The 14,174-nt window shown below is 33.5% G+C and overlaps 1 protein-coding gene across 1 annotated transcript; it reads right to left on the minus strand.

Moving 5' to 3' along the window:
* Positions 1-5: 5 nt before the first annotated feature.
* Positions 6-8,051, minus strand: LOC116765277 (uncharacterized). The gene is made up of 6 exons (XM_032654714.2): positions 7,769-8,051; positions 1,357-3,729; positions 1,079-1,276; positions 835-976; positions 546-758; positions 6-362 (listed from the first exon to the last, which is right to left on the minus strand). The coding sequence occupies exons 1-6, from the start codon at positions 7,832-7,834 to the stop codon at positions 274-276; spliced, it is 3,081 nt and encodes a 1,026-aa protein (XP_032510605.2). The 5' UTR covers positions 7,835-8,051; the 3' UTR covers positions 6-273.
* Positions 8,052-14,174: the final 6,123 nt, after the last annotated feature.

Consider the following 14,174-nt stretch of genomic DNA (forward strand, 5'->3'; position numbering starts at 1 on the left):
ACACATTTAATGTTAAAAATTTATTTACAAAAAACGTTAACTGCATAAATTAACTCGTACTCTACATTATATTTACAGTCTTAATGTTAATTCAATTATATATATCGGCTACACAAATCGGGGATAAAGTTAGGCGTCCAATTGAAAGGATTTCTCGTAAGAAACTTTCGTTTCGGATGAGGGGCTAACTGTATATAATGGCAGGTTGTTTTTCAGTTAGGTCCTCCACGTGTAGGTCATTGACATTAGTCTAATTTGGCGGCGGGTCTTAACTTATAGCAGCGTGTCTACGGCGTGTATGACTCCGTTGGTTGCGGGGATATTGTGGGTTATTACTTGAGCGTTGTTAACTTTGATGCGACCTGCAATAAGTTATAAATCGCATTATTATAGCGAATATCCGCAGAGTATCGTATTATATATATCATATGTTATTATGGCAAAATATTTTTCTTGACTATTGAGGAGTTAATGCAATTAATTAAATATTGTTTCTGATTTTCCTTACATTGATAGATTTCGGAAAATATTAGGCATTGACTCACCTGAACTCTTTTGCAAAGTGAGAGGCTTGGCGTCTTCCATAGAGTTTCTCAATTGATAGTATCTCATTCCCGCGCTGTATAACGTGCCGGGCAGCACGTGTCGCGCCACCAATGCTCGTGCACCAGCTCGTTCAGAGTACCGGGAGAGTTCAGCTGCAGGAAGGCGGGCAAAAGCCGCGTCCGTTGGAGCGAATACTGTATAGGTCTTGCTCTCTGTGGATGAAGTGATTCCATTGATATTAAATATCTCATAAAATAATATAATGAGCCTCGTTCCCTCGAGTCCTACCTGCTAAGGTATCCGCGAAACCGCTCGCTTGTATCGCCTTAAGGAATGTGGTGAATCGTCGATCACGGTCAGCCTGCAGCGTTTGGACAAGGTCTCCCACCGGTAACGGAAACATTACACGATCTACCGCATGTGCTACCCCCTGTGAAAATAATAACATATTAGCAATAACGAGCAAAACGCAAACTGGAGATATTTGTAAGATATTAAAATTTAAACGAATTCCCTCATATTTTTTTTATACCTGTGGAATATGTATATCCTTTTTATCTTCGAGTACTCTGGCACCGTTGATGGTTGTCACTCGCACCTCGTTCCATTCAACGTCATGCATGTCGTACTGGTTCACTCGCAACTGTGTGCCAGCCAGAGAGACGCCCGTCATCTCGTCTTGTAAGGAGCCGATGTCGAATGCACCAGGAATTACGTGATGGAGTAGAAGCTGGAATTTGTAAAATTCATTAATACATTTGGACATAATGTTGATGAAATAAGAAAAATATATAATAATGGCAATTTTACCCCACTCAGTAGTCGAGGATTATCACGGAATTTCTCTTCAGCTCTGTCGGGGCCACCAAGTTGGACCAATAAAGTCCTAAACGCCTTATCGGTTGGAGCGAAGATAGTGTATGGTCCTGTTTCATTTAAAATTGCATCCAGTCCCGATTGTTTCAAATATTTGGCGGTAGCAAATAATCCATTCTCTTTTAAAATATCGATAAGACTAGGAGTGCCGTCTTTCCCGTAACTCAAATTGGGGGTAGACTCCTCGAAATTCGGGGATACCGTACTCGCCGCACTTGATCCTATGACGACTATATCTTGGGGTGTTGTTCTATGGACAGGGGTCGTATTTTTACTGGTTGTACTCGGAAACGAATGTCTGGACGAATGAATGTGACTACTCCTGTTTATGATATAATTAGGAGTTGACGATTTGATGACATAACGCTCGGTGGTAGTTCCGCGAGTGGTCGGAGGATGCGTTTGTGAATAACCAGGCGTAGATCTCGTTATAGATGTAAGAGAACTCCTATAAGTTGGTGCTGGCGTTGTTTGTACGGGATTGGTGTGACCAGAGTTTCCGTAGTTCGATGTCGTAACGAAGCTTGTGTAAGTCGAGGGAGGGTGTGATGATTCTGCTATATAATCAGTCGACTGTGTAGTCGGTGCTGTGGTGGTAGTACTAAATCCGGCGTTCGATATTTTAGTCGGTCCTGGCAATTGTATTTCACCTCTCTTTATTTTATTTAAAATATTTTCTACTTCAGGACCTTCCTCGGTTTGCTGTCCATTGGCTTTAACACCTTTTACTTTATATGAACCATCATCTTGTTCTTCTAGGAAGACAAATGTAACCTTCTTTTTATTTTGTAGCGAATTGGGTATGTTCGGTACCTCTTCTAACTTGCCATTGTCAGCCTGCTTAATCAACTCAAAATTGGCTCCCGGAGGTAAAACATCCTTTGTAAGATCATCAAAAGATATATGACCTTCTTTTTGTGGTTCTTTAGTCGATGTTATAAATTTGCCTAAGTCAGGATTATCAGCAGCTATAGCTCCCTGAGGAATGAGGTTTGGATTTGTAGTTCTTATGACTTCAAATTTCTGACCATTCAAAGAAATTTCTCGAGAGGAAAAGTTTTTTTCGTTAAAATCTTCTGGATTTTCAGCTAGAGCTACTTTCAATTGCTTCAAGATATCAGGTTTTTGGAGTAATGCTACACTTTTAGCTCTTAAATTGTCATCAAATCCTTTGGTGTCACTCTCTTCTAGTAGATTTTTGATCTCATTGTAAAGTTTTTGCTTATTTCTATCTTGAGGAGGGCCTCGGGTTCTGCCTGGTGTTCGAGTTCTGTATCTGGTCGGCGGTCTTGTTGTTGTTGTAGTCGTTGTCGTTGATGTTGTTGTCGTGCTTTGTGTTGTTGTTGGATGTTCTTTTTCGTATTGTTCCACAGCTTTCCTGAACAGGTCAGTTTCATGTGGCAGTAAAGGTCTGCGTCTTTCTTGATTGCGCTTGTAGTAGTCTTCGTAATTTTCTGTCGTTGTATAAGTTGGTATAGTTTTCGTTGCTTGTTTACTTATGAATTCTTCGTGCAGTTTTTCCACTTTTTCTTGCTGCTTCTGCTGTTGTTTCTGAACAAATTCCTGGTGTTTTTGAATGATCCTTTGCCTTTCCTGAAGTTCTTTAAGCTTTTCTAGGTTTTCTTTGGATTGCTGTTCGTAATATTCTTGCAGTTGTAATGTTTGTCCGTTATTATATATTGAACCTTGGTTTATTGCAGATTGGAATGGAATTTGTGCGTTGTTTACGTTCTGAGGTGATAAATTTGGAGCAGCTTGAATTGTAATAGGATTTGGTGCATTAAATGACTGCTGGTTTTGACCAGAATTTAAAGTTGGCAAGAAAGAGCCTTGACTTGGTCGCTGTTGACTGAGGTCTACAGAACTATGAATTGTTGGATTTTGATGAAAAGGTTGTTGAGAACTTGTTAGGGGCAAACCATTATTTTGAAATGCTGCTAAAGTTGGTATGGGTTGTTGGATATTTTGTCGATTTTGCTGTATTTGTCCTATGTTGGCTTGTTGAAAACCATTAAGTTGGGCGTTGTTAGGTATATTTACAGATGGGGCAAATTGAAAACCGTTACTGTTTTGTACTGGTAGGCTGGTAGGAATGTTTTGAGCTGGTAGCAAATTATTAAATTGAGGGACGTAAGGTTGTTGCTGAAATATAGGATGAGCAAATTGAAGTGGTGGAGATGGACTGCTTAACAAATTAGATTGCTGCTGAAAATTCTGTATCTGAGCTGAAACCCCGAATCTCTGCTGATCATTTAGGCCTGTATGTCCATGAGGCGGCTGTCTGCTTCTATCGAAGTCATTTTCTATCTGTAATAAGATAAAACATGACATTTATTAAACCCGTATAAACGTCATATCATAAAAAAACAAAATTCGTAACGCATTAAATGCATATAAAATTGTTTCCTATTTGCCGGACTTTCTGCCCACTGCTACCGGTTAAAATGCCTTGAGATAGCTATAATTTTCCCACAAATTACAAATAATGTTCAATCCGTGACGCATCACTAACACGAAAGCGCATTCTTTAGGCGACGCGAGCGGAGATGAGATCGGACACGTTTGTAGTATCAACTCTTATTAATTTTTAATGATTAAAGACAATTAAGCATGAAACTGTTTTGCAATTACTAGTTCTTGTCTGAAAATTTCTTGTTTGAAATTAAAAACAATTTATTAAAAAAATTTGACTAAAGTAAAATTTAAAAAAAAAAGCACTTCACCCAATTAGGGCAATGAGCAGACTTGCCTTAACTACAAATATTCTTAAAAGGAATTCCTACATTACATAATGAACAGCATTCTAAGTTTAACAGCGTTTGGTAATATACAGGACGAGTCGCGTAACACAACACGTCGCCGAATCGTCTAAAGCGGATTCACTTTCACATCAACGCGCAGCTTTCCGTTTCGTTAGAAAATTTTTAAAGGTCATATTGCGTCATGGAGATCCAAAAGTCATTTATGATTGTATGCGGATCCTACCGTTAAGTTACAAATCAAAGTCCATTAGTGAGTGACCTGCGATTTGTTGCTATATGTTTTGTACAAACTAACTGTTGCGTAATATTCATTACACGTATTTGGGCCTACCGGATACTTTAAGACTGAATCGTAACAAGTAACGATCTCAGATGGTCTTTGGTAGGAACTATCGAGCATATCTTCAGCGATGAATCTTAGCATGGTGGTTTTCTAATCGTTGTAAAACAATGATGACTTGTTGAAACGTGAGTCGAATCGAAGCGGCTAGTTTTCCAGAAAACGTTGAAAGTTTTACTTTCTCATTCATTATGTTTTACGCTAAATGTATACAGATAAGGTCGCGACCACTGCACCCAATTAATGATTAAGTTTAGAAGTCTCCGCTCACAGGAGCTGGATTCAATATAACAAATGTAACAATACAACATTTTCATTTGTATGATTAGCTACATTTAACTATTCTGCTTTAAATAAATTAATTCCAAATAGAGTTACGTCCTCGCTTGAAAGTCGTAATGCCTCCTACGCTTTTCCATATCAATGGCGACCTGAGATCATACGTGGGGCAGTATATGGAACACACAAACTGATTTTCGATTTGGAGACATGAAGTAACGCTTGAAGTATGCGTTATTGATTGAAGTTTATCGCTCATGACGTGCTATAACGATCTACTTAACTTTTTTTGTAAAAGATAGAAGATCCTTATTTATTAAAGTTTACAATATTAAATGCGTTTTAAACTTATGTAAATATTAATTTCTCTGAAGAAGGTATAAAAAATTAAAATTTCTTTGAATGTACTGTATCGGAGGTACCATTCATTTCTGCTTAAGGTAAAGTAGGTCATAATTGAAATATTTTATTTTTCGCATTGTCCATCAATAGCAACGAGGATTTCTTATTCATCACTTTTTTACTGTTTTCTCATACCTAAGAGTATTTCAGGTCACCTTTTTTCTGCAAGAACTTAGTTGTAAACGAAGCAATGTTGAATCCAAGATCGCTTAAAAATATCCGCGATCACCCACGAGTTTGGGTGCAATTATGCAATTAATCCCAATATAATGTAATAATATAAAAAGGGACATCTTCAATAATATTGAATAAGAAAGCGATCAGATAAATTTTATTAAACCTTGTTTATATGAAACAAGACGAACAAATTATCCCTTTTGGGACGAGTAGAGAGAAAACAATGTAATAAATATAATATTTCTTCAAGTTTGTATGTGTCACTTATGAAAATCTGTAACACATTAACGATCTCATTGGATATCCAGAAAGCACGAGCTTTTTTCCAGTACCATAACTACATTAGTCTGTTGTAATTTGAAGTTTTTGTTAGTGCGGTTAGCAGATTATAATAATCAGGTTTATTTATCTAATACATCTAGATCTAGTATTACATCTTGTAACCACAGTTACGCAAATAAGGAAGCTAGGACAGGATCCGTCGCCACGATTGTTACGTCAAACTATCGAGACCGTCTCGTTCTGGACGTTTTATTTGTTTCCAATTACTTTGAAGTATCTTGTTTGTTCTATCAAATTTATATTTATCTTTATATTCACATCCTTTATAGAACCAACTTTCTTTTAGCTGCCTCGCCCCAAAGTAGATACCTCAATTACGAACGCTTTGTAAGTGATGACAATTACATACAATGTTATCTTTGCACAAACAAACATACAAAACCTGTACATGTTCAATGATATGATATTTTTTTGATTTTTATAATATGTGGTGAATAACTTATATGGCCATAGAGACCAGAGTGAAAGTAAACATTGCGTGAGAGAAGTCCGCACGACTCATACAATGTGCCGACTCAATGTCAACTGTTTTTTTAATTTATTATTATATTACGTTATTCTCATATAAAATTATTAAAAAATATATGTTGCACTTAAATTTTGTAAAGAGGAATTCCGAAGTAACAATGCATACAAATTAACTTGTTACTTCCACTGGAACAGAGATACGGATCATAAATTATTAATTAATCTTATTACTTATTCATATATAATATTTGACATTTTGCTTTTACGTATGCATGTATCTTTTCGTAGAATCTTTGATACGAGAAACGTTATCAATTCTTTAGGTTTCGGCAGCAGTTAACTGCCGTGAATCTCAAAACTTACCGAGAGGAAATTTAATCTAGAAGAGCAAATAATCATAAATTTTATCCGTAAATATGACAGTCCGAGAACATCTAAAATATTGATGATTTAAACAATTACACCATATGAAAAAATGATTCCTATTTCAAACGTACACTCGTAAAAAAAATACGACTTAATGCATCTTAGCTCATCTTGTTCTTGTAATTTGTTACTACATTTATTAAACGACCCATTATTATTAATACTCTCTAATTATCTCGCATTTATAAACGTATTTTATTCAAATTTTAAGAACGTTTTTACTATAATTAGAACTGGTCATTGAAACTTTTATTAAAAAAGTGTTTTATTACGTAAAAAACGTTCGAGTGATTTCTTCTCGAATACTCGGACCGTGATATGTAAACATGCGACTTTCTTGATCCATTCAGTGTGAATTTTACATGCATATGCTTGAGTGCGTAGTCACAGACTATAAAGATATTAACACATATAAAAAAAACACCACGGTCTTTGGTATTCTGATTACAGATAAAACATAAAATTATTATTTCTTATTCATTAAAAAAAATAAACAATAATTCATATTAAGTATATGTAAGTGTGATTTTAAATAATTTTTTATTTTACTTAATTAACTTAAAATAAATGTGAATCTCTTACGGATTATTCAAAGTATTTTTAAAACTGACACTAAAAAGCTTTAATGTATTAGATATTTGATATATGCATAGATTAAAAAAAAATACATTTTATAATAATCTGTGATACGTTAAACTTATTACTATTACAAAGAAACGTTAATTATCTGTTAGTGTCATAAGTGAAAGGTTAATCGTGCACTTTTTCCTCTACAAAATGTGAATGCCTGTATTCGCTATCAAATTTTTATACTCACTGTTTATTTTTTTGTAATATAAATGAATTAATTTTATTAAAAATAAAAAAAAAAACTGTTATCAAAAAAATATATTCTTGTATACGGTTTGTTATCTCTTCAGGCTGTAAAAGACTGAAATTATGAAATTTATTTCTAGTCTGCTTGTATCTTCATCTTAATATAACAGATTTTAAAAAGAAACACTAAGAAATTAATTCACTAATTAATTACCTAAAACTTTATTTTCTTTTTAAAAGTTTATAAGCGACCTCGTGATTATAATTTCAGCTTTTAATCATATATTCATACTTTTTAAAAAATGAACTAAATATTTATTGTTATCAAACTCACCCTCGGTCCGGTAATGGCTGCGACCAGAGGCGCCAAAAGCAAAAGTTGATAAACGCTACCCCTCATGCTGCACTCTCAAAGAGTAGAGCGGCAGAGTACCATCACACACTGTTCAACACAGTCCTGCTCACTGAATCCCAGTAAAAAAAAACCACCAAATTCTATATACAACTTATAACTTTTAGCGGGAAAATCGTTTTTATTTTATTTATTTATACTGAAACTTTTCCCAGTAGCGTCAATGGCTGCACCCGGCGACTGACTCGACGGCAGTACTATACGCAGTGAAAGGCGCTTCGTTTTACCACCCCTACTCCGGACTCCCCTACTCGTTTCGAAAGGACCGTTTAACGAGAATTGTTTTAAAATAACTTTATTGTATGGTGTTAACGGGATTGCGTAAAACAATCATACTCACTGATTGAAATTACATCTCATGATACAATGCATATTACCGAAAATATTGCTATCAATCAAACTGTTTAAAATGTGCTTTTGTAAAAGTTTTTGGTAACATATTTCCACGCCCTCTGTTTTCCGCCATTTAAGTTTAAATAATTTACGATTCTTTGACATTTCATACGAACTGAATTATCTACTATCTACATGTATAGCAATCTATACTGGTAATATTATATCTAATCAGGAAGATGGAATCGTAAACTAGAACAGGTCAAAGTTGACTCAGACAAGGAACCGAACCGTAGCGAGTGTCGGATTCATTTTCGCAAAGCCCTTGTGCAAGATGGTCGCAATTAATGGAAATCCTCAGTTGAGATCATTAAACGGGTGGAATATCTCGCAGCGAACAATGGACCAAGCACTGACTGTAATAAGTATACATCAAACTATAATTTGAAAATGACGGCTTCTGCAGACCATGCTTTATTACCAGAGTCGTTTATTGTATATCTATTAAAAAATATTTAGTTCAGATATCATTAACACTTGCTAAGGAACTGTGCTTGACTGAATAACGTTCCCTTCTCCCTTATTTACTTCTATATCACTTGAATGTATTGAAGCTTAGATATTTCATTGAAATCGTGCTGATATTTAAAAAAAAAAAATATTTTTGTAATAAATTAAATGTTATTTTTTAAATTTGTATTGTTTAATCTGTTAAAACATATTTAAAAAAAAAAAACATAAATACTCAAATATTTTGTTTCTTTTAAATGAAGATATTATTCCGTTTTCTTCGTACATGGCAACACTAGTGACTAGTAAAACCTTTACACTATTTATCTTGCATATATTAGTGTCTTTACACATTAATCAAACCAAGTGATCTTATAATATTTGTAATGTAGTTAGTAATTCAGATCCAATTTTATAAAGCAGGACATGTTGGTACAGATATAATTTACTACATATTAAAAGAAATCACGACTTATGTGAAAATAATTCGCAAACAAATTACCTATTAAATAAAAAACCTTACTTAGCAGTTGTTTATCTTACCTAACGAGAATAGGAAATAAATATAAGTCTTTCTTTACTTCCTAGGCTATTGGATTATAAGTGTAAAAAAATGTACACAGATCGAGTAATAGTCCTATAATCACATCCAAGAACTTGTCACAAACAGTTATTGCAATGAATTTTTACGCAAAATCGAAATAGAATTAATTTAAATTACAATTTCTATTGAATAAATCTAGATTAGATATTGGTAAAGAAAGCTGAGCCGCGACTATTTTGTCATTTGTAAGTATTGTTAGAAATTTATTGTCAAACGATAAATAATTGATCTTTCTCAACCACACAATGGCTGTAACTTGGTTTTATTTATTAACGAGTTAATTCCGCAATTTACTCAAATAAAGCTGTCCTCATTTCAGATTACTTTTCGTTACTATTTTTAGAATTTTCTGCATCAAGTTACTATACTAATACAGATAATATAAGGGAATTCTGAATTCAGCTGTGTGCATAACTAAATTAATAGTATTGCTTGTACTATGTTAATTTGCCTTCTATATCCGCTTGTTAAGACAGTCTTCACACATTAACTTGTACACTCGTGCTGAAGTTTTCACTCATAATGGCAATCCTTTTGCAAACAATTTATAAATAAAGGCTTTTAGTTTTTGCTACATATATTATTTTAATTCTACTTTGTGAATATGTATCTAATAGCAGCACTTTCATTTATAAATTAATTATTTTGCATTTTCTTTACGTCGTGTTTGTTTGTTACAATTGATATTACAAAAAAACTTCAATAAAAATCGGAATTCGACCACACTAATACTTTGATTGTAGTTTCTTTTATATCCTTAAGACGATATTTTACCTGAACACTGATAGTTTGAATGTTTGGCCTTTATAAATCATTCATATAACGCATGATTGGCGCAAACAGATACTTTGTACGCGTGAGTATAAATTTGGTTTTAATAGCACTGACCAAACTATTATTTACGTTTAATTAAATTTATATGACGAAAACCCTACACCTCTATTATCCCATTCAACAACGCCTGTCATTCTATTTAATGACGAAGATAACAACTTAACTTTTCTTACAGAAAAGTTTTCAACTGCGTATTTGGTAACATGAGTTTAATTTTAAGAAAGAAATATTTGCATAATAAAGCATGAAAAGAGTTTGCACGGATATTGTGATATTTATGTATCTTATAATCACAGCCTGTGAGTGTAGTTTTACAGACTACTTATTTGTAGTAATCATACGTTCATAGTTTAAGCGATTTACGAATTGTTATTTGAACAATGAGTCAAACGACTCCGGACACGTTCGTAATTAGTACGACACGGTTTCACTTTTGACTCGAGACATGCATAACATGATGCGGTTCGTGCTGTGACTGAAACGACAAATTTTTATTAGTTGTAAGCGAATCTCATAATAAACATATACACGGACATGACAACTACATTTCAATAACTATATTTTTTTGCGTTCTGAAATCAAGTGAAAGCCGCCGTTGATATCAAAATTTGCGCATTTTCATGTCCGGCTTATAACCAAGAATGTTTCTGATGAAACGTTTGCAAAACAGTTATATTTACGATAAACGAAGTTGTACAAAACTGTATAATACAATAGAATACATCGCAAGCCAAATTTTCTTTGAATATTTAAATCCTAAATATGTTACATAAAACATAATGAATAGATCAAAAGCCGAGTAGTCGGTGTTCTTTGAGTGAGATCATTAGTGAGTTATCATCAAACATGAGGTCAGTTATGTCACCGAAGAAACTCTTACACCATGGACGAAACTAGTCTTTTTAAACGGTCGTTATAATAGTAACGGTATCATAAATGGCTTGAAATGCGTTGGTTATATCGCAATAAAAATACAAATCATAAAGAATAGAGATGAATAAGGTTCTAATGTTGAAATCTGAGCTGATACTTACGGTTGTGTTATTGTTGGTAGTTTTAGTCGCTTGTTGGCTATTGATTGAATGATTGATCTTTTTTAAGCCACATTTCATTAAATCTTTCAACTAGTAGGTACTATTTATTACCGAAATGGATTCTAATGACCTGCCGGCCAATAGTTTGGATTGTTACGTGGAGACTGACGTCTTCGTCTAAGAAAGAGGGAGCAGGGTCCTCCAACAGTTAAGAGCCAGCACTGGTACGGGCTAGAGCTTACCAGAGACGTAAATGGCGCTTTTTCCTGTTTTAAATCCTCTAACAAAAATTGTACGTTGAAACGGCATACAAGGATTTAATTTATTTTGCAGCAATTTGATTGGAAATCAATGTCCTAAATACATTATAATAAAGACATTATTGTCTTTGGATTTCCAATTTACAAAAAGTATGAGAAACAGAAGTGACATACATGAGAAAGGTAAGAAAATGCTGTTTTTAACTAGAAACATCAACTGTAAGCCCAAGCCAAAGTGAACTTAGTAGTCGCCTTGCAAAGGTCAGTATATATTTCCAAAAAAAAAAAATCAATCACAACGCAATATTTATTTTTAAAATTACGTAACTTAAATGTCAAATTAATTTCACAATATCTACGTGAACCACAGACGTCTTTTATATTACAGTTTAATGCATAATGTATTTGTAATCTATCAAATCCATTAGAACAAAAAATTTTGTGTGATTGCTTACGAATTATAATATGATGAGTTTCGTCACGAGACATAAGCCATCTATAGATTCGTTATGTAACTGTGAAATTAAACCGATTATTGTGATGAGTTATTTGAGATATAACGTATGTTACAGTCTACTTCATTGCAATCAAAATATTTTATTCTGTTAGTGAATTAATCACGACTATTAATTACTATATTTCGTGTGGAAATCAAAAGATTAAGAAATAGAATAGTACATTAAAATTATGCATAATTTTGTTGTAATACAATGCAATTGAACCATAAAAGAAATTGTGACTGTCTTTTCAGCGAGAGATGCGCACGAACGTCATTCTAAACGCTTCAGATTATTGGTCAAGGCCGCACCATTGTATCTGTTATGATCACTTACATAATAATAAATGTAAATAATTTCAAAATCCAATAACATTCTAAACAGTGAAAGTATAATACGTATTTGTTAGCGAGCGATGCATCCTTGCATAATTTGACAATTGCAATGAGATATTATGTAACGAAAGAATTGTTGGTAACGTGTAGCCATTATTTGATATTCGGATATGGAAGTTCCCATGCTTCGTATTCGTTATTTTAAATAAATCTTAATCTAGTTACTTGTTAGTTACATGTCATCGTTTTAAATTGAGCGATTTTTAAAACGCTTGAAAAATGTATAAAAACGCCTCTACGTCACAACAATGTATAAATCAGAATTTCCTTCATGGCGCCACTTAGCTATATTAAAGTCAGATATCTAAATAACTTGTCACGATTACGAAAAAACCAGAATTTTGTTTATTTATTTTACTTAATTGAAAACATTTGTAATACTATCCAAACAAAACAATTACGGTATAAACGTGTTGTATTCACTTGAATTGTGAGTCGGCTTATAAGTGGACAGATCTATTTGAACCAAACTACAGAAATAATTACCACTAGTAGTAATAAAAAGTGTGCAATTCCTCGACAAAGATTAATAATAAATTAAGTTTACCGTAAAAAGTAGGCGCAATTGTTGTCTTAAATGAGCGTCACACCTCAATGATCTGTTTGGACAGACGCTCGCTTTTTATGTTTTAAAAACATCGCTAAATCATAATTGTTAAATTCGTTACGACAAATAGATTAGCGGTCGGAATAAATTAATGTTTTTTTAATGGATTGAAGGAAACTTAATATAGATCTTTTAATACATATCGTGATAAAATTCACACGTGGTTTTAACCTGCTCATTTTCAGTAACACGAAAACCTGACTTAGTTACACGAGTGTACCAACATTTAATATTTTTATTCATAAAACTACCACAAAATTATCTATAATAAAATATATTTACTTGAAAAACATTTCAAAACGAATACGTAACTGTTGAAAATATTGTTTGCAATATATTTTATCAGATACGAGCAATATTAAGTCAACTCTGCAGGTTATGACAACAATTGTACATACTTTTGTAATCATTTGTCAATTCCCGATGCTTTTTAATATTAAATTATTTTTGAAACACCACAACAGCACTGTACATTTAGCTCAGTCTAATCGATTCATCGGTAATTCGCCATCGAATGAAGCAACTCAAGGCCGTATTTGGTCCGTGATTATTTCTTTAAATTTAAAATATGTCGATTTGAAATTGCTATAATTGTGATCTAAGCTGTAAAATAATATTGAAGTTAAGGAATAAAAGCGAAATTCGATCGACAAACTTAATAGGATCCCTTTGTTATGATTTTATTTATAAGACAAATAATTCATGAGTTATGAATGTCAACACAACAGCTGGGTTGGCAAAGTCACTGGACCACGATATTCCGTGCGTAACAGGTTCGAAGTCTGATTGTGTGATACATTTTTACCGTATAATTTCTATATGATTTGTAATTCAACAAACAATTTATTCTGAGTAAATGTAAAACTATATAAATGTCTGACCAAAATCTGAAATACTTATACATTAAGTGGCCGGTCTCAGTACTGGTCCACTCTTCCGGTGACGCTGTAAAAGCCGCATGGCTAACGGCTCATTACAAAAAAAAAACTTATAAATTATTCATTTCACATACAGCTATGGGGAGTTTCATATATTCCGTCTATTTGTACAATATCTGATTGTAAAGAAGTAATGCCATGTCATTAAAAACGCATGCTTACCCCAAATTTGTATTGTCATGTGACATATGTAACGTTAGAAGGTCATCTACAAATCACGCATTATAGTATTAACATAGGTTATTAAATCGCAAAAGGGAAACGAGAAGTGCGATGGTGCAAACCTGTGCTAAGCATACGGAGGACGTTGATCATA

This window comes from Danaus plexippus, chromosome 2, assembly GCF_018135715.1.
Source record: "Danaus plexippus chromosome 2, MEX_DaPlex, whole genome shotgun sequence".
Taxonomy (NCBI): Eukaryota; Metazoa; Arthropoda; class Insecta; order Lepidoptera; family Nymphalidae; genus Danaus; species Danaus plexippus.

Coding starts and splice junctions, on each gene's coding strand:
- LOC116765277 (XM_032654714.2), bottom strand. CDS start 7,834: ATGAGGGGTAGCGTTTATCAACTTTTGCTTTTGGCGCCTCTGGTCGCA. Junction 977..1,078: donor AGGATATACATATTCCACAG/GTATAAAAAAAA, acceptor TTATTTTCACAG/GGGGTAGCACATGCGGTAGA. Junction 759..834: donor TTTCGCGGATACCTTAGCAG/GTAGGACTCGAG, acceptor CTTCATCCACAG/AGAGCAAGACCTATACAGTA.